This window comes from Pseudophryne corroboree, chromosome 6, assembly GCF_028390025.1.
Source record: "Pseudophryne corroboree isolate aPseCor3 chromosome 6, aPseCor3.hap2, whole genome shotgun sequence".
In the NCBI taxonomy this organism is placed as follows: Eukaryota; Metazoa; Chordata; class Amphibia; order Anura; family Myobatrachidae; genus Pseudophryne; species Pseudophryne corroboree.
This window is the reverse complement of record NC_086449.1, coordinates 712,317,012-712,344,635: the sequence shown is the minus strand read 5'-3', so window position 1 is coordinate 712,344,635 and position 27,624 is coordinate 712,317,012. Positions and strand designations below refer to the sequence as shown.

General features: G+C 47.0%; 1 protein-coding gene and 1 pseudogene across 2 annotated transcripts in view; one reads left to right on the top strand and one right to left on the bottom strand.

Moving 5' to 3' along the window:
* Positions 1 to 27,624, top strand: part of FAM114A2 (family with sequence similarity 114 member A2) — a 165,530-nt gene that overhangs the window by 44,253 nt on the left and 93,653 nt on the right. For both annotated transcript variants that reach the window (XM_063928353.1, XM_063928354.1), the window contains exons 4-7: positions 1,736 to 1,835; positions 3,415 to 3,516; positions 4,349 to 4,455; positions 12,154 to 12,288. In XM_063928353.1, the coding sequence (XP_063784423.1) occupies positions 1,736 to 1,835; positions 3,415 to 3,516; positions 4,349 to 4,455; positions 12,154 to 12,288 (444 nt within the window). The remainder of the gene's footprint in view (positions 1 to 1,735; positions 1,836 to 3,414; positions 3,517 to 4,348; positions 4,456 to 12,153; positions 12,289 to 27,624) is intronic.
* LOC134937786 (5S ribosomal RNA) lies at positions 6,857 to 6,973 on the bottom strand (annotated as a pseudogene).

Here is a 27,624-nt window from a genome sequence, read left to right as displayed (position 1 = left end):
AAGGTGGGCTCATCTTGGGCGGCTGCCCGAGGGGTCTCGGCTTTACAACTTTGCAGAGCGGTTATTTAGTCAGGGGCAAACACGTTTGTAAAATCCTACAAATTTGATACCCTGGCTAAGGAGGACCTGGAGTTCTCTCATTCGGTGCTGCAGAGTCATCCGCACTCTCCCGCCCGTTTGGGAGCTTTGGTATAATCCCCATGGTCCTTTCAGGAACCCCAGCATCCACTAGGACGATAGAGAAAATAAGAATTTACTTACCGATAATTCTATTTCTCGGAGTCCGTAGTGGATGCTGGGCGCCCATCCCAAGTGCGGATTATCTGCAATACTTGTACATAGTTACAAAAATCGGGTTATTATTGTTGTGAGCCATCTTTTCAGAGGCTCCGCTGTTATCATACTGTTAACTGGGTTTAGATCACAAGTTGTACGGTGTGATTGGTGTGGCTGGTATGAGTCTTACCCGGGATTCAAAATTCCTCCCTTATTGTGTACGCTCGTCCGGGCACAGTACCTAACTGGCTTGGAGGAGGGTCATAGGGGGAGGAGCCAGTGCACACCACCTGATCGGAAAGCTTTACTTTTGTGCCCTGTCTCCTGCGGAGCCGCTATTCCCCATGGTCCTTTCAGGAACCCCAGCATCCACTACGGACTCCGAGAAATAGAATTATCGGTAAGTAAATTCTTATTATTACACCATCACTACCAGTGTGTTCGACTGCAGTTTACAAACACTGCAGACACCCTGTGACTCCATCATCATCTCACCTTCGCACAGGTGAACAACAGAGAGGCTCCTTCTGAGCTGCCCGTGGGAGTCCCGTCGTGCCGCTATTGGTGAGAGCCCGCTGACATCGGGCCGCACAGGTAACAGCCTAGCCGTCCGGGAATTACCAGCATCAGCCGGCTCAGTGCGGACCCTGCTCTCCCGTCCCCATGCAGGGGCATAGTGGCTGACCGAGACGACATCACTCCAGGCTCTCTCTTCTGTCATCATCACAGTGGGTAATTGTGTATTTGCACAGTTTCATTCTATATCACTCGGACACTGTTTGTTTATTTATTTATTCAAGATTCCACATCATTTAAAGATCATTGAAACTGTCACGTGCTGCTATAAATGTAAGACCTTTTTTTGGGGGGGGACTTTGTTTCCACGGATTAAGTGAGTTTTATTTTTCTGTATACAGACCTGCAGTTTACTTTTTAGTTCACCATTAATGTTACCAATTCTTTTCTAATCATTGGTAGTCCGCATCAAACAGCATTAGGCATTCTTTGCATAGAAAGCACCTTCTAATTAATTAATTACCAAAGCTCAGGGGTATTCTATTTGAGCAGATTATTATGTCATATTGAATTGTTTTTACTATACTCCCGGGAGAATTGTTGTAAATACTTTTATTACAATAAATTTTCATATTTTTTCGATTGTCAAGCGCAACCTGGTTTTTGTTGTTCATATTGTATTTCCTAGGGATTGGCTTTTCCCTTTTCCAGCTGCTGCTGACAATCGTTTACACCACCATTCACCGAGCGCTCAGCCTATTTGTTCTGTTACCACTGATCATCTGTCCATCAGGCACACCTGTATTTGCATATGCTAGTAATCCTGCATATAGAGGGCATAGTGTGCCTTATGATTTATTTTCATTCCGGTTTAGTCCATAAATTTCTTATAGCCTTATCTACCACATGTCCTATGAATTTCTGTAATGTACTTTTCATACAGGATACTGCTGCCAAATCTCCATCATCATCATCATGGGACTATTGGGGGAGCTGGGGCAAGTCCTTAATTTCTACTGCTACAGCCACTGTGGCGACTGTGGGTGAGTAGTAGTAGTTACTAAAAGCTTCCTACTCATCGACCTTGCTGAACTACTTCTTACTGGTCATAAATGCGTTTTAGGACCAGCATGCATTTTACCTTCTAAGGAATGGATTCAGTTAGCCATGGTGTTTCCCACTGGCTTGTGTCTCCATGCTTTAACTCCTGGAGCTATTCAATTGCCAGCCCATTTGTTCTTGCTGTAAGCCTGTGGCTAATGCGAGTTAAACCATAGATTCCAGGTTAAGTGCCCAGGACTATGGGTTAACGTGCTTGCAGTGGTAAGGGCAGACAACTCTACTTACCGCGGATTTCTGTTAGCACCTCAGGAGGCTGTATACAGAAATCCACAGTAAGTACAGCCTCCATGCTGCAATTGAATAGCGTCTGGCTAATACTCTATGGTAAACTCACTACTGTAAACCAAGATTAAGCTGCTTGTTTTAAGATTGCAGACTTTGTGCTACTGAGATACAACATTGTGTTGAAGCTGAGTATATCTGCCTCCGGTGACTCAAAGGTTGGAACACGGGAGAAAATACTCAAATATCAGAACTATATACAAAAATTCTGAGCTTCTAATTTTTATTAGGGAATTAATTACATCCCAGAGTTTAGTGAGGAAAACTATTGGTGTGTTTAGGTATGTGAATTATTGTAGCTGCTATTACTTTATATTGACCAGGGCCTATCATATGTCCAACAACAAGTGACTGGCCGGTTATTCTCAGCAGTTACTGTACAGCACATTTTATACAAGCAGGGTAGTTGTATTGTAAATCTGCTCCTCCAATGCTTTTATTACTCTCCTGTTTTATACCAGGTGATTTAGCAGAGGTGCCCACGTGGTTATACAGTATGTCAGCCACTAGAGGTGCCCACATGGTTATGCATTATGTCAGCCACTAGAGGTGCCCACATGGTTATACAGTATGCCAGCCAGTAGAGGAGCCCACGTTTATACAGTATGTCAGCCACTAGAGGTGCCCACGTGGTTATACAGTGTGTCAGCCAGCACAGGTGCCCACGTGGTTATACAGTATGTAAGCCAGCACAGGTGCCCACATGGTTATACAGTATGCCAGCCAGTAGAGGAGCCCACATGTTTATACAGTATGTCAGCCACTAGAGGTGCCCACGTGGTTATACAGTATGTCAGCCAGCACAGGTGCCCACATGGTTATACAGTATGTCAGCCAGCACAGGTGCCCACGTGGTTATGCAGTATGTCAGCCAGCCGAGCAGCCAGCCGAGGTGCCCACGTGGTTATACAGTATGTCAGCCAGCAGAGGAGCCCACATGTTTATACAGTATGTCAGCCACTAGAGGTGCCCACGTGGTTATGCAGTATGTCAGCCAGCACAGGTGCCCACATGGTTATGCAGTATGTCAGCCAGCACAGGTGCCCACGTGGTTATACAGTTTGTCAGCCAGCACAGGTGCCCACGTGGTTATACATGAAATGTGAAAGTGACTGTAATGCTAATTAAGAAATAAGCAAGTCCAGAAAACACTAATACTGTAAAAACCTTTTTTATTCTGATTACTTGGTCAATTAAATAAAGTGTTTACTCTTACAGGACATGGAATCTCTTCTGCTATTGAGAAGGCTGAGAGCACATTGGGAGTCCCAAGCCCTGTAGAATTGTCCTTTAAGGATCGCCCTGCAGAGGCCTCACAAGGCAAGCAATGCTTATTATTGTGTTTTGTTTTGTTTTTTCTTATTTTTTTTTTCTCTCCTTATTTCCACTTTATTTTTTTTATTTTTAAGAGTGCTTTCTCTCATCACTTTTAAGCTGTAAGATCATGCACTTGATCCAGTTTTAGGGATTTTGGGACTGGTTTGGATTTGGAAGCAAGGCAGAAAAAGCACGTAACTTTGTGTCTGGAACAAACCATGTTACTCTTACAATGCAAGGGGAGCAAATACTTTTCGATTTTTTCACATTAGCTGCCTTTGCATGTAGCTGAGAAATGTTAAACAGCTTTACTTATTTATTTATTTACTATTACCAGTTATTTATATAGCGCACACATATTCAGCAGCGCTTTACAGAGAATATTTGGGCATTCATATCGGTCCCTGACCCAGCACTTTTCTAGCACCTGGATGACCCTTGTTGTACAGTTCAAAATGAACCCCAAAGGCCATTCATAATTTGTTACGGAGTCACTTCTGAAATGAACAACACTTTGCCATCTAACAAGTGCTCCGTATAGAGAATGTGGTCTAACTAAACAATATTGTGAAGGAAGATGGTGTTACTGTATTAGGATCAGTGATCCCTATGTCTGTCTTATATATAGCACACCACATGCACAACATGTAAGTGAATCAGTCACCGCTGTTGTATTCTGTTGCAAGTCATCCTGTCATGTCCTACGTGCTGTTATTATTGTATTAGTGGTATCTATAGTGCGAGTTGTAGGGTTACTTATGCCTTTCACTGCTCAAAACTTTGTATTGATCTTTCGAACAGTAGTAAACGTAGCGATTCACACTTATCTCATCAGATGCCACTGCTGGGGGAAGTGGTGAAATCAGAGAGGGAGAGGGCTCATCCCCAATTACAGGAGCACTGGGATTCCTGTCCAGTATCTCTACAGCAGTGCAGAGTACAGTAAGTATACCCATACAAGGAGGGGACCAGTTCTCCAGTCCCTGAGTGTTGTGTATGTGAAGATATGTTTTGTAGGACACACAAATCCTTAGTGACATGTTAGAGCATATGGATGCATCTGTCCCATACCCAGTGGCGTAACTACTGCCCCCGCAGCCCTCGCGGTGGCTTGGGGGCGAGGGGCTTCGGGGGCGCCACTGATTTAGCGCAGATTGACATGCGGACGAGCATCCGCATGTCAATCTGCGGTCTCCTCCTTCCCTCCGCTGCTGTAAGGAGGGACACGGAGGGCATAGCACGCGCCTCTCCTGTGTCCCTTCTGGGTCTCCGGCGGGTCTAATAAAGGAAGTGCCGTTCGTGAGCTCTGATTGGCTCACGAACCGGCACTTCCTTTAACAGACCCGCCGGAGACCCAGGAGGGACACAGGAGAGGCGCGCGCTGTGCCCTCTGTGTCCCTCCAACACAAAACAGCGTGGGGGGGAGCATGGGGAGCACTGGGGGAGCATATGCGGCAAGGTGGTGGGGGGCTTATATGGCACTGGGGGCATATGTGGCACAGGGGGAGGGGGGCTTATGTGGCACTGGGGGGGTATATGTGTACCTGACACATGGGAGCGGGGGGCTATATTTGGCACTGGGGGCATGTGAGTACCTGGTACTGTGGGGGAATATCTGGCACTGGGGGCATATGTGGCACTGGGAGAGCACAGCCCTAGCAACAAGCACTACCCCCTGGCAACGAGCATGACACTCAGTGCATGAAACCCCTGGCAACGAGCATGACACCCTGAGCATGAAAACCCCTGGCACCGTGCATGGAACCAAGAGCATGAAACCCCTGGCAACGAGCAGGTAATTTAAAAGTATTTAGAAGCCTTACTGTAGGACTTAATGTGTAATGGGCATTACGGTGTGTGGCATAATGTATCACGGACATTGCAGTGTGTGTCATAATGTGTCGCAGGCATTACGGTGTGTGGCATACTATATCACGGGCATTGTGGTATGTGGTATAATGTTTCAGGGTCATTGCAGTGTGGCATAATGTATAACTGGCATTGCGGTGTGTGGCATAGGGTATAACGGGCATTGCAGTATGTGTCACAGGCATTACGGTGTATGGTATACTATATCACAGGCATTGTGATATGTGGTATAATGTCTCGGTCATTGCAGTGTGTGGCATAATGTATCACGGACATTGCGGTGTGTGTCATAATGTGTCAGGCATTACGGTGTGTTGTATACTATATCACGAGCATTGTGGTATGTGGTATAATGTCTCAGGGTCATTGCGGTGTGTGTCATAATGTGTCACAGACATTGTATGTGCTATAATGTCTCAGGGGCATTGCAGTGTGTAGCATAATGTATAACGGGCATTGCGATTCCTGTCATAATGTGTCACAGGCATTACGGTGTGTGGCATAATGTGTCGGGGGCATTACGGTGTGTGCATTATTGTGTGTGGCATAATGTCTAAGGGCCATTGCAGTATGTGGCATAATGTATACTGGGCATTCCTATAAGGAGGAAATATGACAAATAATGTAAGGGGCATGAATCAGGATTATTTTTCTTTCTTGTGGTGGCTAACGTCTGGGCGTGCAGGTTGCAAAACTGGGGTATGAGGTAGTCTTTTCCTGCAATGCCACGCCCCTTCATGCGAAGCCACGCCCATTTCAACGAAGTCACGTCCCTTTTTTGCGGCGCGCGCATATTTATCCCTTTACTAGAGCCAATTATGGGGGATGGGGGGGCGCCGAAAAAATTTTTGGCTTGGGGGAGAAAAATTTCTAGTTACGCCACTGCCCATACCCTGTGAAATCTTAGTGGAGAACTAAAATAGTATGCCTCCCAATAATCCTGTTCAGTCAGGCCGCATTAGACCACTCGCAAAAGTAATATAAATCTGCACAGGATATGTGTATTGACGTTCCGATAAATCAGATAGATTTGACCAACATATGGCTTTGTGTGTGAATGAGCTTAGCACTGGGTTGGTGGTGCTCCCAGATGATAGTTTGTTTAAACTATATGAAAGATAGGATTTTGCTAGGACAAAAAGTAGAAGCCACTATACGACTTTTCTGGGGCACACTTTGGTTTATGTTGCGATACTTTAAAACTTTTATTACATCTCACTTAACAGGGGAGGAACAGATGTGAACATACAAATATTTAGGTAAAATTACAAGATTAGGCGAAGAATTAATATACAAGCAAAAATATGCTTTTCCTTGTGTAGTGTGATGCCTTTTCCATGTATTGGGAAATATTTAATAGGAAAGAATGCTCATTTAGGCTCAGGATATACTTCAATATTGTGTGCAATCTCAATTGAGTATATGGTTTTGGATTATCAGGGTGTCAGAATCAGTGCTGTGTGAACGAGTGAAATACCTACAGTACCTAGTATTCCCGTGGACTCTCATCCAGGTACTGACCAGGCTCGACAGTGCATAGCTTCCAAGATCAGATGAAATTGGGCATGCCCAGTGTGATATGACCATAGATCAGTATAGTCCAGCACACAACATAGACCACATTAGAGCACTCCCCTGTTCATGCCAAACATTGGCCATTCATTATGCAGGAATGTAAATGTCCCGTAAACTGTTTTGATTTCCTGTATGTGGATAAAAGCATACATAGAGCCATTATGTAGCAGATGCTGTCACTGAGCATACAGAGCGCCATTATGTAGCAGATGCTGTCACTGAGCATACAGAGCGCCATTATGTAGCAGATGCTGTCGCTAAGCATGCAGAGCGCCATTATGTAGCTGACGCTGTCACTGAGCATGCAGAATACAGTTAGCCATTTTTATGAATAATATTCCTAAATAATTATGTCATCTATATTGTATGAGAAAGTTGCTGCTATTGGTTATAATGCAAGTCACCCAGATGTCCCATTACCATAGTAAAATAACACATCATCCACATAGGACTACAGAAATGTAACTACACTATATGGACAACAGTATTTGGCCACACCTGTTCATTATTGAATTCAGGTGTTTCAATCAGACCCGTTGCCACAGGTGTTTAAAATCAAGCACCTAGCCATGCAGTCTCCATTTGCAAACATTTGTGATACAAAATGGGTCGTTCTAAAGAGCTCAGTGACTTCAAGCGTTGTACTGTGATAGGATGGCACCTTTGCAATAAGACGGCTCATGAAATTACATCCCTGCTGGATATTCCCTGGTCAGCTGTGATATTATTAGAAAGTGGAAGCATTTAGGAACAACAGCAACTCAGTGTCACGGCTGAGGTTATTTGTGAACCCAGTCTAGTTCTGGTCTCTGGGTCTAGATAGAATTGTGCATGTTTAAGATACGATCTCCTCATGCAGACGTGGCAGTTGGCTGAGGAATGTAGGAGAGGAAGTGACCAGCTATTTGGGTACTGAAACACTGGTTGCGTGAACCAACAGTGCAATGGGTAGCTGGATGGTCACTGAGAACGGAAAGTCTATGAAGACTAGCAGTAGAAATTCTGGGACTCTACAGCAATCGGATGTGCAGAAGGCTGGGCGGAACCAGAGCAGCTTTTCCAGATGCTGGACAGAACCAGTGGAGTAGATTTGCAGAAGGCTCGGCGGAACCAGCGCAGCAGGGTTTCCAGATGCTGGACGGAACCAGTGGAGTAGATTTGCAGAAGGCTGGGCGGAACCAGCACAGCAGGTTTTCCGAAGTGCTGGACGGAACTAGCAGCACAGGTTTTCTGAGAATGCTGTGTGATGTCAGCAATGCAGGTTTCCGGGATGCTGGTTAGAACCAGCAAGGCACAGATGCCGCGGTGGTATTCAGAACAGTCTTTAGATGCACTGGGATGGCACACCTATGCACCTGGACACGGTGAGATGTAAATAGCGGTATGGCCCTTTAAGATCAGCCAGGGAGTCAGCTAGTACCGAGATGGAATTAGTACTTAGGGGCTCATTCAGACCTGATCGCTGCTGTGCACAGTGGTCGATCAGGTCTGAACTGCGCATGTGCCGCAGTGCGCATGTGCATGCCAGAGATGCTATCTGCATCTCAGCCCAGCGATCCCCTCTGCCTGATTGACAGGCAGAGGCGCTCACTGGGCTGGCCGCCGTTTTGGGGGCGTGGTACAGGCAAAGCAGGCCTGCCCGGAACGTGCAGGGGGGCGGGCCTCGGCGGCTGCGTGACGTCACATGCAGCCGTTGCAACCCGGGATGCGACAAGTAGCTCCCTGCCAGCAGGTAAGGAGCTACTTGTCAAGTACAAAAGCAGCGATGCTTTTATACGTGTGTGTGTTGGGTAGGGCCTGACATGCGGGGCGGACTAGCCCCGTGCTTGGCGTCCCCCCGCATGTCAGAGTAAATGATCGTAGTTTTAGCACATCTACGATGAACTCTGAATTACCCCCTTAGTCAATTACAATGGGAGATTCAGGCGCTCTACACAGACTGAGAGACAACAAAGCACTGACAGCTTGCCATTGCTGGGACTTGGAATTTATATCTTCTGCTCACTGCTGACTGGTTGATGGATTCACCTGATGAGGAAGTAATTCCGGATTGGGCCCAGGAAGGTCAGCTGACCAGGAACTGTCATGGCGACGTCCATAGCTGATTTTCGAGAGAACTCCGGCATGGTTTGAGGCCTAGGAAGTTTGCTAAGGCCGCCGGATCCATTGGCGCTGACAGGGAAGCCACAGCGTAGCGGCTGACCGCGCAGGATGCCAGGATACCACACAGATGACTGAGCATGCAAGGGCTTGCAGCGTAGGTAAGGCAGAGCGCGGCTGGGTAGCGTTGAAAGCATCCATTTTGTGACACTCAGCCACAAAGCAGAAGACCACGTAAAATCAGAGCGGCGTCAACGACTGCTAAAACGCATGGTGAGTAAAATTCGACAACGCTCTGGTTCCATAGCTGAAGCATTTGGAATTTCCACTTGCATTAATGTAAGCACAAAAACTGTGCGATGGGAGCTTAATGGAATGGATTTCCATGACCGAGCAATTGCATACAAGCCTCAAATCACTAAGCCCAATGCCAAGCATCGGATGGAGTGTTGTAAAGCACACCAATACTGGTCTGTGGAGCAGTGGAAACGTGTTCTGTGGAGTAATGAATCACGTTTCTCTGGCAGTCAGATGAGCGAGTCTGGGTTTGGCGGATGCCATGAGAACGTTACCTACCTGACTGCATTATGCCAACTGTGAAGTTTGGTGGAGGAGGGATAATGGTATGGGGCTGTTTTTCAGGGTTTGGGCTAGGCCCCTTATCTCCTATTCACCATACCAAACCATTTTGGACAATGTTATGCTTCCAACTGTGTGGCAACAGTTTGTGGAAGGCCCTTTTCTATTCCAACATGACTGTGCCCCAGTGCACAAAGCAAGGACTATAAAGACAGTTTGGTGTGGAAGAACTTGACTGGCTCGCACAGGGCCCTGGCTGCAACCCCATCGAGCAACTTTGGGATGAAGTGGTATGGAGATTGTGAGCCTAATCGTCCAACATCAGTGCCTGACCTCATAAATGCTCTACAGAATGAATGGGCACAAATTCCCACAGAAACTCTCCAAAATATTGTGGAAAGTCTTCCAAGAGTAGAAGCTGTTATAGCTGCAAAAGGGGGATCAACTCCATATTAAAGTATATGCATTTGAATACAATGTCATTACAGTCCCTGTTGGTGTAATGAAACAGAGATCCTGATGAAGCCTGTGAACAGGTGAAACCGGTTGATCCCAGCACTATTAACCCAGTCTGCCGGCAGACTATTGGACTCTTGGATTTTTTTCCTTACCTGAAGAACCTTTTCCACTACAAGCACTGTGAGTAAAATATCTCCACTGTCTAGCAGATCAGGCTGTACTCTGGACTTTGTCCTTACCATTGTCTAGCAGATCAGGCTGCACTCTGGACTCTGTTTTCTATATACAGCATCTGGTATCTGTTAACTCAGATTGGAGCAAGGATTCGGGACATTGCATCCATTCACCATTATTGGGGGATGAGTAAATTTCCCTTCAGGTGTTTCTACCCTACCTAAGTTCATGATTTATGTTTGTATTGTCTGTTGTCATTTTTATTATACCGGTATTAGGTTCTGTGAATAGACAGATATTTTCTTGTTTTTCGGATCATTATATATATATATATATATATATATATATATATATATATATATATATATATATATATATATTTTTTTTTAATAAAAGCTTTTCTGGTTTTATCTATACAATGTTGCACGTGTGTGTATGTATATGTATATATATATATATATATATATATATATATATATATATATATATATATATATATATATATAGTGTAAAAAATATGAGTAAAGCGCCACATGTGGGGGAAAACAACACCTGAAATTAAATATACTTATATGTAAAAAACACTCCCTTATGAGTAATAGGGTGTCAGCCGTCCCCTAAACAGTTTTACAGCATTGGTGAGATGCTGTATAAGATTAGATAAGTATGGGTAGATCGGGGTGATGGCGACCAGCTGGTGTTTTTATATACCACAATACTTAGCGGACTAGTATCATAAATAGAGGACTGGATTAAGGAAAAAACTCCTTTTTATGTAAAAGAGAAATAACAATTTATTTTATCAATAAAAAATGTAAAAAATATATATATATTTAATATATGTGTAAAATATATATTTTTTATTGATAAAATAAATTGTTATTTCTCTTTTACATAAAAAGGAGTTTTTTCCTTAATCCAGTCCTCTATTTATGATACTAGTCCGCTAAGTATTGTGGTATATAAAAACACCAGCTGGTCGCCATCACCCCGATCTACCCATACATATATATATATATATATATATATATATATATATATATATATATATATATATATATACTGCCCAAAAAAATTAAGGGAACACTAAAATAACACATCCTAGATCTGAATGAATGAAATATTCTCATTAAGTACTTCGTTCTTTACATAGTTGAATGTGCTGACAACAAAATCACACAAAAATTATCAATGGAAATCAAATTTATTAACCCATGGAGGTCTGGATTTGGAGTCACACTCAAAATTAAAGTGGAAAAACACACTACAGGCTGATCCAACTTTGATGTAATGTCCTTAAAACAAGTCAAAATGAGGCTTTTTTTGCTAGTAGTAGCTTTTTATTGCCAAACGTGCATCCAACACATGTTTCGGGCTACAGCCCATCCCTGACGACGGGCTGTAGCCCGAAACATGTGTTGGATGCACGTTTGGCAATAAAAAGCTACTTCTAGCAAAAAAGTCTCCTGAGTGCCGCCGTAATTACACTATAGGGTGGTCTTCTGGTTTCCGAATGTCGAGATCCCGACACCCGGCATACCGACACATATTCTCCCTTGTGGGGGTCCACGACCACCCTGGAGGGAGACTACGCGCCACCGTGCCAGCAAGGGGCTCATTTGCGCTCGCCATGCGGTCGGTATGCCGGCGGTCGGGCTCCCGGCGCCGGCATACTAACACCCACACTATATATACTATCTTTTGTACACTCTAGCTAGGAGATGTGACATATTTTCCTTTTCCTGTTGGTGTAATGGCCAAACGTCCAAATACTTTTGTCCATATAGTGTATTTCTTACAGCTATAACTAAACATCAGTAATGGATAAGCCAAGCTGACATCCATGACAGCCCCACAAATGTGACCTCTATTATTTCTCCTTAGGGGAAGACTGTACTTTCTGGGGGCCTGGATGCCTTGGAGTTTATTGGTAAAAAGACCATGGACGTGATTGCAGAGGGTGATCCAGGTTTCAAAAAGACCAAAGGACTCATGAACAGGAATTCTACGCTGTCACATGTAAGTCACCGCTATAGTAATTACATGTTCCTTAATGAGAAAATGTAACCTGATGCACATTAGTACTACTTGCACATTATAGTGGATATGCATCATTGTGTTTCATGTGTACAGTATATCATGTTGAGCTCTCTTGTTTTGCAGCCAAGGTAGCACCTTCCATGTGGCGAAGTCGTCACCTTTACACAGATGGCTCCATTTAACGAGATGGGAGGTGACAGACATATTAGCAAACATATAAAAGGGTACTTGCACTCTGTAATCAAAATAATGGCACCAGATTAAGTAGCATTCTATGGGGAGGAATTCAGTTACCTGTAGGAAATTAACACAGGTGAAAAAGGGAGGTAGTGTCAGGTTTTAAAGCCATGGCTATTCAATTGCACACCCTTTTATCACTCAAGACCCTTGTTAACACACAGAATCTGATGAAAGTTCAATATTAGAAAATCTGCTGTTTTATGTGACATTGTAGATCATAAAAGATGTTTTATAAAAGTTTAGAATATGATTAAAATCATTTGTACAAATATTAAACTAACATTAAACACAGAGCAACTTTTAGTCAAAATACATTAAAACTTTAAGGAAACGCCACATTTTCCTCATGTTTTCCAAAATGTAATTGAAATACAGTATCCTGCAGTACATTTTTCTGCCACCAAGTGGTACCTTGACAGAATTATACGATGCATGTTGGGTGAATGCATCACAGGCATTCTGAGCTTTGTGAATCCAGTCAATACAGTGGTTTATGGATGTACACAGTCAGTAGGTCGACATGTATAAGGTCAATGATCAAAAGGTCGACAGGTACAAGGTAGACAGTTGTCGTCTGAGGGCACAGCTGGCTCTGGATGGTAGACAATCTTTGACTGCTGTGGGCTTCCAGTTGCACCCGGACTGCCGAAACTGATCCTGGCTTCCTCCTGGGGTCAGTGTGTGCGGAGCTGATCTCCCTTCCAGTCTGCTGCTGCGGGGGAGCCTTCATCTAGCCTATTGTTGGGGGACACCTCTGGAACTACTCCGGACAATGTTCTGTTCTTCTGGCCTTAATGACAGGGCTGAAATTCCCAGCTACCATCATCTTTCCCACAGGTCCAATGCAGGCCATTTTATTCTACTTTTACTTTGCTTCATTTGAATGCTTTAACTCCTTACCAACCCCAACCCCCTTCCCTCACACATATCTGACATAATCTTAGACATTACTTCTAACAGCTTTCCATTTACTTATGTTGGTTTATGTTGAGTTGTGATTTTTGGCCCTATGCTACTACTGCCATGCCCCCCCTCCCCCAAACACACACACTGTATGCTGTACCTGCATGCTGTATCCCCACGGTTCTGCACACCCTCCCAGCAGATAGCGGCTGCCTCGGATGGTCTCTTTATGGGCGGTACGTGGGTCTACCCATACAGGGTATATTATGCTACTACACACGTACCAGCTTTCCTATATATGCCTGCGTCCTTTTATGGCTACCCTTCACACACACACACACACACACACACACACACACTCACTGTAACCTACGTAGTGCGCCCAACACAGTTGCCTTACCTGGTACACTCATGGATGGGAAAAAATACATGGACGTGACTACTGGGACCCTACTCCTAGCGTTAGGACGCTGCAACCACCCATTTTGTGTCCTCTCTTCTGGGCGTTAGCATTTCTACCCAGTGTAATCCTAAACAGTGCGCCCAACACAGCTGCCTCACCTGGTACCTTTCATGGGGGAAATATAGAACCCAAAATGTCTACACAAACCCGGCAGTATACCTACTGCGCTCCCTACTGTAGCTTCTCTTTTCTTTTGTGTGGTTTGTTGCTGTATTACTTAAATCTTTTGTATTAAGTGCTTTGTATTTGATGTCTGTAAATCGCCGTGAGTCCTGTTTGGAGAAAGAGCGCTATAGAAATATAATATTATTATTATAATTTCTCTGACGTCCTAGTGGATGCTGGGGACTCCGTAAGGACCATGGGGAATAGTGGCTCCGCAGGAGACTGGGCACAAATATAAAGCTTTAGTACTACCTGGTGTGCACTGGCTCCTCCCCCTATGACCCTCCTCCAAGCCTCAGTTAGATTTTTGTGCCCGAACGAGAAGGGTGCACACTAGGGGCTCTCCTGAGCTTCTTAGTGAAAGTTTTTAGTTTAGGTTTTTTATTTTCAGTGAGACCTGCTGGCAACAGGCTCACTGCATCGAGGGACTAAGGGGAGAAGAAGCGAACTCACCTGCGTGCAGAGTGGATTGGGCTTCTTGGCTACTGGACACCATTAGCTCCAGAGGGACAGCTCACAGGCTCAGTCTTGGAGCTCGGTCCCGGAGCCGCGCCGCCGGCCCCCTTACAGAGCCAGAAGCAAGAAGAGCCCGGCAAATCGGCGGCAGAAGACATCCTGTCTTCCACAAGGTAGCGCACAGCACTGCAGCTGTGCGCCATTGCTTCTCAGCACACTTCACACTCCGGTCACTGAGGGTGCAGGGCGCTAGGGGGGGGGCGCCCTGAGCAGCAATAAAAACACCTTGGCTGGCTAAAAATACATCACATATAGCTCCTGGGCTATATGGATGAATTTTAACCCCTGCCAGAATACACAGAAAAACGGGAGATAAGGCTGCCGAGAAGGGGGCGGAGCCTATCTCCTCAGCACACTGGCGCCATTTTCCCTCACAGCTCCGTTGGAGGGAAGCTCCCTGGCTCTCCCCTGCAGTCACTACACTACAGAAAGGGTTAAAAAAGAGAGGGGGGGGCACTAATTAGGCGCAGTATTAAAAATACAGCAGCTATAAGGGGAAAAACACTTATATAAGGTTATCCCTGTATGTATATATATATATAGCGCTCTGGTGTGTGCTGGCAAACTCTCCCTCTGTCTCCCCAAAGGGCTAGTGGGGTCCTGTCCTCTATCAGAGCATTCCCTGTGTGTGTGCTGTGTGTCGGTATGTTTGTGTCGACATGTATGAGGAGGAAAATGATGTGGAGACGGAGCAAATTGCCTGTAATAGTGATGTCACCCCCTAGGGGGTCGACACCTGAGTGGATGAACTGTTGGAAGGAATTACGTGACCGTGTCAGCTCTGTATAAAAGACAGTGGTTGACATGAGACAGCCGGCTACTCAGCTTGTGCCTGTCCAGACGTCTCATAGGCCGTCAGGGGCTCTAAAGCGCCCGTTACCTCAGATGGCAGATACAGACGCCGACACGGATACTGACTCCAGTGTCGACGGTGAAGAGACAAATGTGACTTCCAGTAGGGCCACACGTTACATGATTGAGGCAATGAAAGATGTTTTACACATTTCTGATAATACGAGTACCACCAAAAAGGGGTATTATGTTCGGTGAGGAAAAACTGCCTGTAGTTTTCCTGAATCTGAGAAATTAAATGAGGTGTGATGATGCGTGGGTTTCCCCCGATAACAACTGATAATTTCTAAAATGTTATTGGCATTATATCCTTTCCCGCCAGAGGTTAGGGTGCGTTGGGAAACACCCCCTAGGGTGGGTAAAGCGCTCACACACTTGTAAGAACAAGGGCTCTACCCTCTCCTGAGATGGCCGCCCTTAAGGATCCTGCTGATAGAAAGCAGGAGGGTATCCTAAAATGTATTTACACACATACTGGTGTTATACTGCGACCAGCAATCGCCTCAGCCTGGATGTGCAGTGCTGGGTTGGCGTGGTCGGATTCCCTGACTGAAAATATTGATACCCTAGATAGGGACAGTATATTATTGCCTATAGAGCATTTAAAAGATGCATTTCTATATATGCGTGATGCACAGCGGAATATTTGCTGACTGGCATCAAGTGTAAGTGCGTTGTCCATTTCTGCCAGAAGAGGGTTATGGACACGACAGTGGTCAGGTGATGCGGATTCCAAACGGCATTTGGAAGTATTGCCTTATAAAGGGGAGGAGTTATTTGGGGTCGGTCTTTCAGACCTGGTGGCCACGGCAACAGCTGGGAAATCCACGTTTGTACCCCAGGTCGCCTCTCAACATAGGAAGACGCCGTATTATCAGGCGCAGTCCTTTCGTTCCCAGAAGGGCAAGCGGGCAAAAGGTTCCTCATTTCTGCCCGTGACAGAGGGAGAGGAAAAAGGCTGCAGAAATCAGCCAGTTCCCAGGAACAGAAGCCCTCTCCCGCCTCTGCCAAACCCTCAGCATGACGCTGGGGCTTTACAAGCAGACTCAGGCACGGTGGGGGCCCGTCTCAATGAATTTCAGCGCGCAGTGGGCTCACTCGCAAGTAGACCCCTGGATCCTTCAGGTGATATCTCAGGGGTACAAATTGGAATTCGAGACGTCTCCCCCTCGCCGTTTTCCTAAAGTCGGCTTTACCGACGTCTCCCTCTGACTGGGAGGCAGTTTTGGAAGCCATTCACAAGCTGTATTCCCAGCAGGTGATAATCAAGGTACCCCTCCTGCAACAGGGAACGGGGTATTATTCCACACTGTTGTGGTACCGAAGCCGGACGGCTCGGTGAGACCGATTCTAAATCTAAAATCTTTGAACACTTACATACGGAGGTTCAAATTCAAGATGGAGTCACTCAGAGCAGTGATTGCGAACCTGGAAGAAGGGGACTACATGATGTCTCGGGACATCAAGGATGCTTACCTTCATGTCCCAATTTACCCTTCTCACCAAGGGTACCTCAGGTTTGTGGTACAGAACTGTCACTATCAGTTTCAGACGCTGCCGTTTGGATGGTCCACGGCACCCCGGGTCTTTACCAAGGTAACGGCCGAAATGATGATACTCCTTCGAAGGAAGGGAGTTTTAGTTATCCCTTACTTGGACGATCTCCTGATAAGGGTAAGATCCAGAGAACAGTTGGAGGTCGGTGTAGCACTATCTCAGGTAGTGTTGCGGCAGCACGGTTGGATTCTCAATATTCCAAAATCGCAGCTGGTTCCGACGACTCGTCTTCTGTTCCTAGGGATGATCCTGGACACAGTCCAGAAAAAGGTGTTTCTCCCGGAGGAGAAAGCCAGGGAGTTATCCGAACTAGTCAGGAACCTCCTAAAACCGAGCCAAGTCTCAGTGCGTCAATGCACAAGGGTTCTGGGAAAAATGGTGGCTTCCTACGAAGCGATTCCATTCGGCAGATTCCACGCAAGAACTTTCCAGTGGGACCTGCTGGACAAATGGTCCGGGTCGCATCTTCAGATGCATCAGCGGATAACCCTGTCACCAAGGACAAGGGTGTCCCTCCTGTGGTGGTTGCAGAGTGCTCATCTTCTAGAGGGCCGCAGATTCGGCATTCAGGACTGGGTCCTGGTGACCACGGATGCCAGCCTGCGAGGCTGGGGAGCAGTCACACAGGGAAGGAATTTCCAGGGCTTATGGTCAAGCCTGGAGACATCACTTCACATAAATATCCTGAAGCTAAGGGCCATTTACAATGCTCTAAGCTTAGCAAGACCTCTGCTTCAAGGTCAGCCGGTGTTGATCCAGTCGGACAACATCACGACAGTCACCCACGTAAACAGACAGGGTGGCACAAGAAGCAGGAGGGCAATGGCAGAAGCTGCAAGGATTCTTCGCTGGGCGGAAAATCATGTGATAGCACTGTCAGCAGTGTTCATTCCGGGAATGGACAACTGGGAAGCAGACTTCCTCAGCAGACGCTCTGGTAACACCGTGGGTGTACCGGTCAGTGTATGTGTTCCATCCTCTGCCTCTCATACACAAGGTACTGAGAATTATAAGATGGAGAGGAGTAAGCACTATATTCGTGGCTCCGGATTGGCCAAGAAGGACTTGGTAACCGGAACTTCAAGAGATGCTCACGGAGGATCCGTGGCCTCTACCTCTAAGAAGGGACCTGCTCCAGCAAGGACCCTGTCTGTTCCAAGACTTACCGCGGCTGCGTTTGACGGCATGGCGGTTGAACGCCGGATCCTGAAGGAAAAAGGCATTCCGGATGAAGTCATCCTTATCCTGATCAAAGCCAGGAAGGATGTAACCGCAAAACATTATCACCGCATTTGGCGAAAATATGTTGCGTGGTGCGAGGCCAGTAAGGCCCGACGGAGGAATTTCAACTGGGTCGATTCCTACATTTCCTGCAAACAGGAGTGTCTATGGGCCTGAAATTGGGGTCCATTAAGGTTCAAATTTCGGCCCTGTCAATTTTCTTCCAAAAAGAACTAGCTTCAGTCCCTGAAGTTCAGACGTTTGTAAAAGGGGTACTGTATATACAGCCTCCTTTTGTGCCTCCAGTGGCACCTTGGGATCTCAATGTAGTTTTTGGGTTCCAAAAGTCACATTGGGTTGAACCACTTAAATCTGTGGAGTTAAAATATCTCACATGGAAGGTGGTCATGCTGTTGGCCCTGGCCTTGGCCAGGCGCGGGTCAGAATGTAAGCTCTCACGAGTAGGGCCCTCTTCCCTCATGTGCTTATACTTTTCTTACTTTAATAATCCTCAACCGCCCAGATCCCACAGTTTTTTGACCACCTGGAACTTATCTCTATGTTTACTGGTGTAGTTATGCTTAGCTGCCCTGTACTTGTCCTATATTGTATTCAACTGTAAGTCACTGTTTTCCTATTTTTTATGTGCATTTGTACTCTGTAATCGGGCGCTGCGGAACCCTTGTGGCGCCATATAAATAAAGGATAATAATAATAATAATAATTGGCGGCTTTATCCTGTAAAAGCCCTTATCTGATTTTCCATTCGGACAGGGCGGAATTGAGGACTCGTCCTCAGTTTCTCCCTAAGGTGGTTTCAGCGTTTCACCTGAACCAACCTATGGTGGTGCCTGCGGCTACTAGGGACTTGGAGGACTCCAAGTTGCTAGACGTTGTCAGGGCCCTGAAAATTTATGTTTCCAGGACGGCTGGAGTCAGAAAATCTGATTCGCTGTTTATCCTGTATGCACCCAACAAGCTGGGTGCTCCTGCTTCTAAGCAGACTATTGCTCGTTGGATTTGTAGTACAATTCAGCTTGCACATTCTGTGGCAGGCCTGCCACAGCCAAAAATCTGTAAATGCCCACTCCACAAGGGAGGTGGGCTCATCTTGGGCGGCTGCCCGAGGGGTCTCGGCTTTACAACTTTGCCGAGCAGCTACTTGGTCAGGAGCAAATACGTTTGTAAAATTCTACAAATTTGATACCCTGGCTGAGGAGGACCTGGAGTTCTCTCAATTGGTGCTGCAGAGTCATCCGCACTCTCCCGCCTGTTTGGGAGCTTTGGTATAATCCCCATGGTCCTTACGGAGTCCCCAGCATCCACTAGGATGTCAGAGAAAATAAGAATTTACTTACCGATAATTCTATTTCTCGTAGTCCGTAGTGGATGCTGGGCGCCCATCCCAAGTGCGGATTGTCTGCAATACTGGTACATAGTTATTGTTACCAAAAAATCGGGTTATTGCTGTAGTGAGCCATCTTTTCTAGAGGCTCCTCTGTTATCATGCTGTTAACTGGGTTTAGATCACAAGTTATACGGTGTGATTGGTGTGGCTGGTATGAGTCTTACCCGGGATTCAAAATCCTTCCTTATTGTGTACGCTCGTCCGGGCACAGTATCCTAACTGAGGCTTGGAGGAGGGTCATAGGGGGAGGAGCCAGTGCACACCAGGTAGTACTAAAGCTTTCTATTTGTGCCCAGTCTCCTGCGGAGCCGCTATTCCCCATGGTCCTTACGGAGTCCCCAGCATCCACTACGGACTACGAGAAATAGAATTATCGGTAAGTAAATTCTTATTATTGACAAGTTCAAAAGGTCAACATGATAATGGTCGACACGCACAAGGTCGACACAAGTTTTTTGTTTTTCCCCACATATTTTGCTTGATTTACCATCCACGTGAACTACGATTGGGAACAGTAAGCTGTGCTGAGCGCAGCGAGGCACCTTGCCCGAAGCATTGCAAGCATCTACGTTTTCTATAATTGGGGTCACATATCATGAAACATAGAAAATGTTGTGTTGAGTATTTCAATGTCGACCTTTTGACCCTATTGTCCTTTTTCTACTGTTTATAGGTGGGTACACACTAGGCGATGTGCTCGGTGAACGACATCGCCACGTGTTTCCCCTCCCGGGCCAGGCTGCGCAATGGCGGACATACAGACAGTAACGTCATGCCGTGGCCGGTCGAAGCATGCAGCTTTGGACTATGAGTTCATATGAAGCTGCATGCGCAGGCGAGACAGAGGGTCGTTAACGACCTGCGGAGCTGCGCATCGCTCGTAGTCCACTGCATACACACTGGGTGATACAGTAAACTATATTGCTCAGGAGGGGAAAATAAGTGATGTAGGGCCTAAATCAGACTTGATCGTAGCTGTGCAAAATCAGTTACTCAGACATGCGGGGGGGTCGCCCAGCACAGGGCTAGTCCGCCCCGCATGTCTGGCTCTGCCCCGCCGCACAAGTACAAAAGCATCGCAGAGCAGCTATGTTTTTGTACTTGACGAGTAGCTCCCTACCAGCGCAACCTCTGCGCGCTGGCAGGGAGCTACTCGTCGCTGTCTGGGTCGCAGCGGCTGAGTGTGACGTCATGCAGCCGCTACGGCCCGCCCTCCCGCACGACCCGGGCACGCCTGCATTGCCCGGACCGCGCCCCTAAAACAGACAGCTGTATTAGGCCCATAGTTTACTATATCGTTAAGTGTGTATGCACCTTGTCTCTTGCATGTCGACCTTTTGACCATGTCGACCTAATGCATGTCAACTATATAGGGTCGACCTAATGATGGTCTATCTATTTCCTGTAGCTCTTCTATACCACATCCCACTGCAGTACGAGGTGTGTGCAATAAGTTTCTGGATGCACAAAAAGTTTCATGCGCTCAAACCACTTGGTGAAGTAGCTGGACCATCCCAAAGCATGTATGTCTTCTAAATTCTTTTGCGGTCCCAGACCCCACTTGTGGTTTTAGAAAAGCGTGTCTCTCCAGTGGCCTCTGTCCCATAACGAGATTGTGGAGGAGGAGAACATACGGACTTCTTCGGTGTGCAGTACTGCTTATATACGGGTCTGTGCCTTGACATTTCACAAGAACTTTAGTCAGAGATTACAGTTCACAGCTAGACAGTCAGATTGTGTCTACTCTACCTATACACTGCACATCCGGAAACTCATTGCACACCCATTGTATGTTCGCCTCCTGGCCTAAATAAATGGATCTGCAGCACTTGTGGACTGAGTAAGGTCTTTGGTCTGCTCAGACCACAAATGTTGAACTGTATGTAAAAAAATAATAAGATTTTACTCACCGGTAAATCTATTTCTCTAACGTCCTAGTGGATGCTGGGGACTCCGAAAGGACCATGGGGAATAGCGGCTCCGCAGGAGACTGGGCACAAAGTAAAAGCTTTAGGACTAGCTGGTGTGCACTGGCTCCTCCCCCTATGACCCTCCTCCAAGCCTCAGTTAAGATTTTGTGCCCGAACGAGAAGGGTGCAATCTAGGTGGCTCTCCTGAGCTGCTTAGAGTAAAAGTTTAAATAGGTTTTTTATTTTCAGTGAGACCTGCTGGCAACAGGCTCACTGCATCGAGGGACTAAGGGGAGAAGAAGCGAACTCACCTGCGTGCAGAGTGGATTGGGCTTCTTAGGCTACTGGACATTAGCTCCAGAGGGACGATCACAGGCCCAGCCATGGATGGGTCCCGGAGCCGCGCCGCCGGCCCCCTTACAGATGCTGAAGCAAGAAGAGGTCCATAAATCGGCGGCAGAAGACTTTCCTGTCTTCATAAGGTAGCGCACAGCACTGCAGCTGTGCGCCATTGCTCTCAGCACACTTCACACTTCGGTCACTGAGGGTGCAGGACGCTGGGGGGGGGCGCCCTGGGAAGCAATGAATTTACCTTATTTGGCAAAAAATACATCACATATAGCTCCTGGGCTATATGGATGTATTTAACCCCTGCCAGTTTTCCAGAAAAAAGCGGGAGAAGAGCCCGCCGTGAAGGGGGCGGGGCCTATCTCCTCAGCACACAGCGCCATTAAGGTTGTCCCTATACATATATAGCGCTCTGGTGTGTGCTGGCAAACTCTCCCTCTGTCTCCCCAAGGGGCTAAGTGGGTCCTGTCCTCTATCAGAGCATTCCCTGTGTGTGTGCTGGGTGTCGGTACGTGTGTGTCGACATGTATGAGGAGGAAAATGATGTGGAGGCGGAGCAATTGCCTATAATGGTGATGTCACCCCCTAGGGAGTCGACACCTGAATGGATGGCCGTAATTAAGGAATTACGTGACCCTGTCGGCACGTTACAGAAAACTGTTGACGACATGAGACAGCCGGCAGCTCAGTTAGTGCCTGTCCAGGCGTCTCAAACACCGTCAGGGGCTATTAAACGCCCGTTACCTCAGTGGGTCGACACGGACCCAGACACAGACACTGACTCCAGTGTCGACGGTGAAGAAACAAACGTATTTTCCAGTAGGGCCACACGTTACATGATCACGGCAATGAAGGAGGTTTTGCACATCTCTGATACTGCAAGTACCACAAAAAGGGGTATTATGTGGGGTGTGAAAAAACTACCCGTAGTTTTTCCTGAATCAGATGAATTGAATGAAGTGTGTGATGAAGCGTGGGTTACCCCCGACAAAAAACTGCTAATTCCTAAAAAATTATTGGCACTATATCCCTTCCCACCAGAGGTTAGGGCTCGTTGGGAAACACCCCCTAGGGTGGATAAGGCGCTCACACGCTTATCAAAACAAGTGGCGTTACCGTCTCCAGAAACGGCCGCCCTTAAGGAGCCAGCAGATAGGAGGCTGGAAAATATCCTTAAAAGTATATACACACATACTGGTGTTATACTGCGACCAGCAATCGCCTCAGCCTGGATGTGCAGTGCTGGGGTGGCTTGGTCGGATTCCCTGACTGAAAATATTGATACCCTGGACAGGGACAATATATTATTGACTAGCATTTAAAGGATGCATTCCTATATATGCGAGATGCACAGAGAGACATTTGCACTCTGGCATCAAGAGTAAGTGCGATGTCCATTTCTGCCAGAAGAGGATTATGGACGCGACAGTGGTCAGGGGATGCGGATTCCAAACGGCATATGGAAGTATTGCCGTATAAAGGGGAGGAGTTATTTGGGGGCGGTCTATCGGACCTGGTGGCCACGGCAACGGCTGGGAAATCCACCTTTTTACCCCAAGTCACCTCGCAGCAGAAAAAGATACCGCCTTTTCAGGCTCGGTCCTTTCGTCCCCATAAGGGCAAGCGGGCAAAAGGCCACTCATATCTGCCCCGGGGCAGAGGAAGGGGAAAAAGACTGCAACAGACAGCTTCTTCCCACGACCAGAAGCCCTCCCCCGCTTCTGCCAAGTCCTCAGCATGACGCTGGGGCCTTACAAGCGGACTCAGGCACGGTGGGGGCCCGTCTCAAGAATTTCAGCGCGCAGTGGGCTCACTCGCAAGTGGACCCCTGGATCCTGCAGGTAGTATCTCAGGGGTACAAATTGGAATTCGAGACGTCTCCCCCTCGCCGGTTCCTGAAGTCTGCTTTACCAACGTCTACCCCCGACAGGGAGGCGGTATTGGAAGCCATTCACAAGCTGTATTCCCAGCAAGTGATAATCAAGGTACCCCTCCTACAACAGGGAAAGGGGTATTACTCCACGCTGTTTGTGGTACCGAAGCCGGACGGCTCGGTGAGACCCATTTTAAATCTGAAAGCCTTGAACACTTACATAAAAAGGTTCAAGTTCAAGATGGAGTCACTCAGAGCAGTGATAGCGAACCTGGAAGAAGGGGACTACATGGTGTCTCTGGACATCAAGGATGCTTACCTCCATGTCCCAATTTGCCCTTCTCACCAAGGGTACCTCAGGTTTGTGGTACAGAACTGTCACTATCAGTTTCAGACGCTGCCGTTTGGATTGTCCACGGCACCCCGGGTCTTTACCAAGGTAATGGGCGAAATGATGATTCTTCTTCGAAGAAAAGGCGTCTTAATTATCCCTTACTTGGACGATCTCCTGATAAGGGCACGGTCCAGAGAACAGTTAGAGGTCGGAGTAGCACTATCTCAAATAGTACTAAGACAGCACGGATGGATTCTAAATATTCCAAAATCGCAGCTGATTCCGACGACACGTCTGCTGTTCCTAGGGATGATTCTGGACACAGTACAGAAAAAGGTGTTTCTCCCGGAAGAGAAAGCCAGGGAGTTATCCGACCTAGTCAGGAAACTCCTAAGACCAGGCCAGGTGTCAGTGCATCAGTGCACAAGGGTCCTGGGAAAGATGGTGGCTTCTTACGAAGCGATTCCATTCGGCAGATTCCACGCAAGAACTTTTCAGTTGGATCTGCTAGACAAATGGTCCGGATCGCATCTTCAAATGCATCAGCGTGTCTCTCCTGTTGTGGTTACAGAGTGCTCATCTCCTAGAGGGCCGCAGATTCGGCATTCAGGATTGGGTCCTGGTGACCACGGATGCCAGCCTGAGAGGCTGGGGAGCAGTCACACAGGGAAAAAATTTCCAGGGCTTGTGGTCAAGCATGGAAACGTCACTTCACATAAATATCCTGGAACTAAGGGCCATTTACAATGCCCTAAGTCACAGAAGTCTTCCACATGATTGTAAACCGTTGGGAAAAACCAAAGGTGGACATGATGGTGTCTCGCCTCAACAAAAAACTGGACAGATATTGCTCCAGGTCAAGGGACCCTCAGGCAATAGCTGTGGACGCTCTGGTAACACCGTGGGTGTACCGGTCAGTGTATGTGTTCCCTCCTCTTCCTCTCATACCAAAAGTTCTGAGAATCATAAGAAGGAGAGGAGTAAAGACTATACTCGTGGCTCCGGATTGGCCAAGAAGGACTTGGTACCCGGAAATTCAAGAGATGCTCACGGAAGACCCGTGGCCTCTACCTCTAAGACAGGACCTGCTCCAGCAGGGACCATGTCTGTTCCAAGACTTACCGCGGCTGCGTTTGACGGCATGGCGGTTGAACGCCGGATCCTGAAGGAAAAAGGCATTCCGGATGAAGTCATCCCTACCCTGATCAAAGCCAGGAAGGATGTAACCGTACAACATTATCACCGTATTTGGCGTAAATATGTTGCGTGGTGCGAGGCCAGGAAGGCCCCTACGGAGGAATTTCAACTGGGTCGATTCCTGCATTTCCTGCAAACAGGACTGTCTATGGGCCTCAAATTAGGGTCCATTAAGGTTCAAATTTCGGCCCTGTCGATATTCTTCCAAAAAGAACTAGCTTCTGTTCCTGAAGTTCAGACGTTTGTCAAGGGAGTACTGCATATACAGCCTCCTTTTGTGCCTCCAGTGGCACCTTGGGATCTCAATGTAGTGTTGGGATTCCTAAAATCACATTGGTTTGAACCACTCACCACTGTGGACTTGAAATATCTCACATGGAAAGTGGTAATGCTGTTAGCCCTGGCTTCAGCCAGGCGTGTATCAGAATTGGCGGCTTTATCCTATAAAAGCCCTTACCTAATTTTTCATACGGACAGGGCAGAATTGAGGACTCGTCCTCAATTTCTCCCTAAGGTGGTTTCAGCATTTCACTTAAACCAACCTATTGTGGTGCCTGCGGCTACTAGGGACTTGGAGGATTCCAAGTTGCTGGACGTAGTCAGGGCCCTGAAAATATGTTTCCAGGACGGCTGGAGTCAGAAAATCTGACTCGCTGTTTATCCTGTATGCACCCAACAAGCTGGGTGCTCCTGCTTCTAAGCAGACGATTGCTCGTTGGATTTGTAGTACAATTCAGCTTGCACATTCTGTGGCAGGCCTGCCACAGCCAAAATCTATAAAAGCCCATTCCACACGGAAAGTGGGCTCATCTTGGGCGGCTGCCCGAGGGGTCTCGGCTTTACAACTTTGCCGAGCTGCTACTTGGTCAGGGGCAAACACGTTTGCTAAATTCTACAAATTTGATACCCTGGCTGAGGAGGACCTGGAGTTCTCTCATTCGGTGCTGCAGAGTCATCCGCACTCTCCCGCCCGTTTGGGAGCTTTGGTATAATCCCCATGGTCCTTTCGGAGTCCCCAGCATCCACTAGGACGTTAGAGAAAATAAGAATTTACTTACCGATAATTCTATTTCTCATAGTCCGTAGTGGATGCTGGGCGCCCATCCCAAGTGCGGATTGTCTGCATTACTTGTACATAGTTATTGTTACAAAAATCGGGTTATTGTTGTTGTGAGCCATCTTTTCAGAGGCTCCTTCTGTTATCATGCTGTTAACTGGGTTCAGATCACAAGTTGTACGGTGTGATTGGTGTGGCTGGTATGAGTCTTACCCGGGATTCAAAATCCTTCCTTATTGTGTACGCTCGTCCGGGCACAGTATCCTAACTGAGGCTTGGAGGAGGGTCATAGGGGGAGGAGCCAGTGCACACCAGCTAGTCCTAAAGCTTTTACTTTGTGCCCAGTCTCCTGCGGAGCCGCTATTCCCCATGGTCCTTTCGGAGTCCCCAGCATCCACTACGGACTATGAGAAATAGAATTATCGGTAAGTAAATTCTTATTTTCTCGTAGTCCGTAGTGGATGCTGGGACTCCGTAAGGACCATGGGGAATAGCGGCTCCGCAGGAGACTGGGCACAACTAAAGAAAGCTTTAGGACTACCTGGTGTGCACTGGCTCCTCCCACTATGACCCTCCTCCAGACCTCAGTTAGGATACTGTGCCCGGAAGAGCTGACACAATAAGGAAGGATTTTGAATCCCGGGTAAGACTCATACCAGCCACACCAATCACACCGTATAACTCGTGATACTTTACCCAGTTAACAGTATGAAATATAACTGAGCCTCTCAACAGATGGCTCAACAATAACCCTTTAGTGAGGCAATAACTATAAACAAGTATTGCAGACAATCCGCACTTGGGATGGGCGCCCAGCATCCACTACGGACTACGAGAAATAGCATTACCGGTGAGTAAATTCTTATTTTCTCTGACGTCCTAAGTGGATGCTGGGACTCCGTAAGGACCATGGGGATTAACAGTAACAGCTCGGCAAAGTTGTAAAGCCGAGACCCCTCGGGCAGCCGCCCAAGAAGAGCCCACTTTCCTCGTGGAATGGGCTTTTACAGATGTAGGGGTATATGCAATTGCGGGCGAATCGCGGCAAATTATCGCCGTTTTTTTAATTCGACACAATTCGACAGGTGAATTCCGGCAGGTGGCTGCCGGAATTCACCATATTCAATGAAAAACGGATTCGACATTCCCGCGGGCGAAAAACGGCCGATTTGCCGGATTTTGACGCGAATTAAAAAAACGGGAAAAACCCGGGAAAAAATGGCGTGGGGTCCCCCCTCCAAAGCATAACCAGCCCCGGGCTCTTCGAGCTG